Raw genomic sequence first — 2,664 nt, 5'->3', positions numbered from 1 at the left:
CTCTGATAAAAAGTTTTCGGGTGTGGGTTGTTAACGTTGGGCGGGTTTTTTTACCGTTTTAGCAGAAGGACAGGAAGTCTAAAAAGTCAACCTGGAAGTTTTGCCTTGACTTGACCCATCCTGTGGAAGATGGCATCTTTGATTCTGGGAATTTTGTAAGTCATGGTTTTGCTTATACTTCTGCTGCGTGGTATAATAACAGCCTTCATACAGTAGGACAACTACTTTAAAGGGTGGCAGAGCGCTGGCACAGGCTGCCCAGAGAGGTTGTGGCGTCTCCTTTTCTGGAGATACTCAAAACCTGCCTGGATGCATTCCTGTCCAACCTGCTCTAGGTGAACCCGCTTGGCAGGTGGGTTGGACTAGATGATCTCCGAAGGTCCCTTCCAACCCCTACCATTCTGTGAATTACTACTGAAAAGTTATGTTTTAAACTAGTAAAATCCATAGCTGCTCTTTAAATTATCAGTACTTTTCAAAAGTTTCTTGGGTTTAGATGTGTTCTGTAGACAAGATGGTTCATACCTATCCACAAATAGAACTATTTTAAATTGAATCCTGTTGTAGCACAGGGGTGATTTTTTTAATTGCACACTGTAAAATCTTACTGCGTTGTAAATACTTGCTATCAGGACATAAGTAAACAGTGATTTTTAATACTGCTCTCTGGCTAGGGTCCCTTCCCTAGTTCATACCTAGGGTGCCATTCCCTAGTGTTCTATTTCTTTAATGTTGAAACAGGAACAGTTCCTAAAGGAGAAGGTTAAGGTCAATGGAAAAACTGGGAACTTGGGCAACACCGTTCACATTGAACGTCTGAAGAACAAGATCACAGTGACATCCGAGAAGCAATTTTCTAAAAGGTTGGCATGGGTTTCCTTTTGTTGTATTTGTGACAGTGGATTTTGAACAGTGCCATGTTGAACATGGTGCACTTCTGATGCATACAGAGAAGGTGTTAGCTCCAGCCTTCATAGCACTTGTAAATATTAGTGAAAGACTTAAACAGATTTATGATGTTTTATAATTTAAAAACTGCTTTTTAAAACTTGAGACTTGATGGAAAATTAATGCTCCCTCTAATATAAGCATAGTAATACAGAAATGCTTTATGTGGGTTGTTAGAAGTGTATCAAGGAAAGACAGGCTTTTGAAAGTCAGACTGAATTCACGTTACAGGTGAGTGTTTTATTACTTAGTTGATTGTCTTAAAACATATGTGTACACAATACGTGTTGTTGGAGAAGAACACCTTAAGTCAAACGAAGCCTTAAACTCCTTCGTATGTTAGGGCATGCAGCAGATGAGTATGCTGATGAGAGGTACAGTTCCTTCCCTGCATCCCCCTCTTCATTTGCTGGTACAGATGCACCGGTATCTGTTATGTTAGACCAAGGCTTAGAACCACTTCTCACTGCGTTTGAGTTACTGGCATTATGCTGTGTAGTCAAAAAGCATCAAGTAATGAATTCTTAAACATTGGAATGAAAATACACTTATCTGTTATATACGATAACTTTTTATTTCTGGATGTAATTGGTGTGTTGTTGGCCTACTACAGCCATGTCTTAGGTGGGGTGCAGACAGCAGTAAGAGTTGTTAAATGAGAAAGTTCTGATGTATATTTACTCTTTTTAAGGTACCTAAAATACCTCACAAAGAAGTACCTCAAGAAGAACAATCTGCGTGACTGGCTTCGTGTCGTTGCATCTGACAAGGAGACGTACGAACTACGTTACTTCCAAATCAGTCAAGATGAAGAAGGATCGGAGTCCGAAGAATAATTGAAACTTAGCTTTATACTCAATACAGTGTACAAAAGACTAGAACATCTATTTATAAGAACACTTAACTTATTGGTGAATAAAGATTTTGTACCCTGTTTGACAGAGCATGGTTAGTTTTCTAGATTTTTTTCTTAAATTCTAATTAAAAACCATCGCAGGGAATCATTTGATTTGCAGTTTTTCTTCCATTGCTAGAAATCAGAGCTGTTCCACATGGCGTCGGTGAAAGTCCAAGTAGAAAAGAATAGAGCTTAATGTTGACAATGACCAAATCCTATTAAATCCATATGGATGTTTGTACTTTTATGATGGTGGATTTTATGGTTCTTGTGTTTGACGTCTGGGATTATTTCTTTAATACAAGTGTTTCTTCAGTGCAAGTGCTGGGTTCTTCATTGAAACACAAATCACTCCAGATCCTATTAACTAGGGTTTTTTTCATGTAATATCAAAAGACATTTGATTAGTTTTCACTGTGAAAAGGTATTTGTGAGCATGCAGTTGCGGTAACTGTTGCATGCGTATGCATTTTGGTACCGTATTCTGTCAAGCTGGTAGTATACTCTGCATGTGATTAATTAGAATGTTTACTCCCAGGTTCCAGCGGTGAGCTCTGGAATTACTAATGCCATATTTGTTTAATACCACAAAACAGGGATGCACGTAGGCTCTGATATTGAACTTCGTGCTTGAACAAATCTGCTAGTTTAGGCTCAAGTGTGCCAACTAAATTGTTTAATTTCCTGATGATTTTTTTATTATTATTATTATTTCAGCATTGTTTTTGCTGGCAAACCCCCGAGACAGACTATTGAGAGTTGCCAAACACAAAGCAGTGCATCAACAGTCGCGTGACACCCGCTTCTGCTACCTAGAT

The 2,664-nt window shown here is 38.6% G+C and overlaps 1 protein-coding gene across 1 annotated transcript in view; it reads left to right on the top strand.

Moving 5' to 3' along the window:
* Positions 1-1,892, top strand: part of RPL22L1 (ribosomal protein L22-like 1) — a 2,175-nt gene extending 283 nt beyond the window's left edge. Inside the window, exons 2-4 of the mRNA XM_009884507.1 lie at positions 63-155; positions 742-863; positions 1,640-1,892. Coding sequence (XP_009882809.1) covers positions 63-155; positions 742-863; positions 1,640-1,784 — 360 coding nt within the window. The 3' untranslated portion in view covers positions 1,785-1,892. The remainder of the gene's footprint in view (positions 1-62; positions 156-741; positions 864-1,639) is intronic.
* The last annotated feature ends 772 nt before the right edge of the window (positions 1,893-2,664 follow it).

This window comes from Charadrius vociferus, unplaced genomic scaffold, assembly GCF_000708025.1.
Source record: "Charadrius vociferus isolate BGI_N301 unplaced genomic scaffold, ASM70802v2 scaffold104, whole genome shotgun sequence".
Taxonomy (NCBI): domain Eukaryota; kingdom Metazoa; phylum Chordata; class Aves; order Charadriiformes; family Charadriidae; genus Charadrius; species Charadrius vociferus.
The sequence above is the reverse complement of the archived record's forward strand: the minus strand, read 5'-3'. Positions and strand labels throughout refer to the sequence as shown.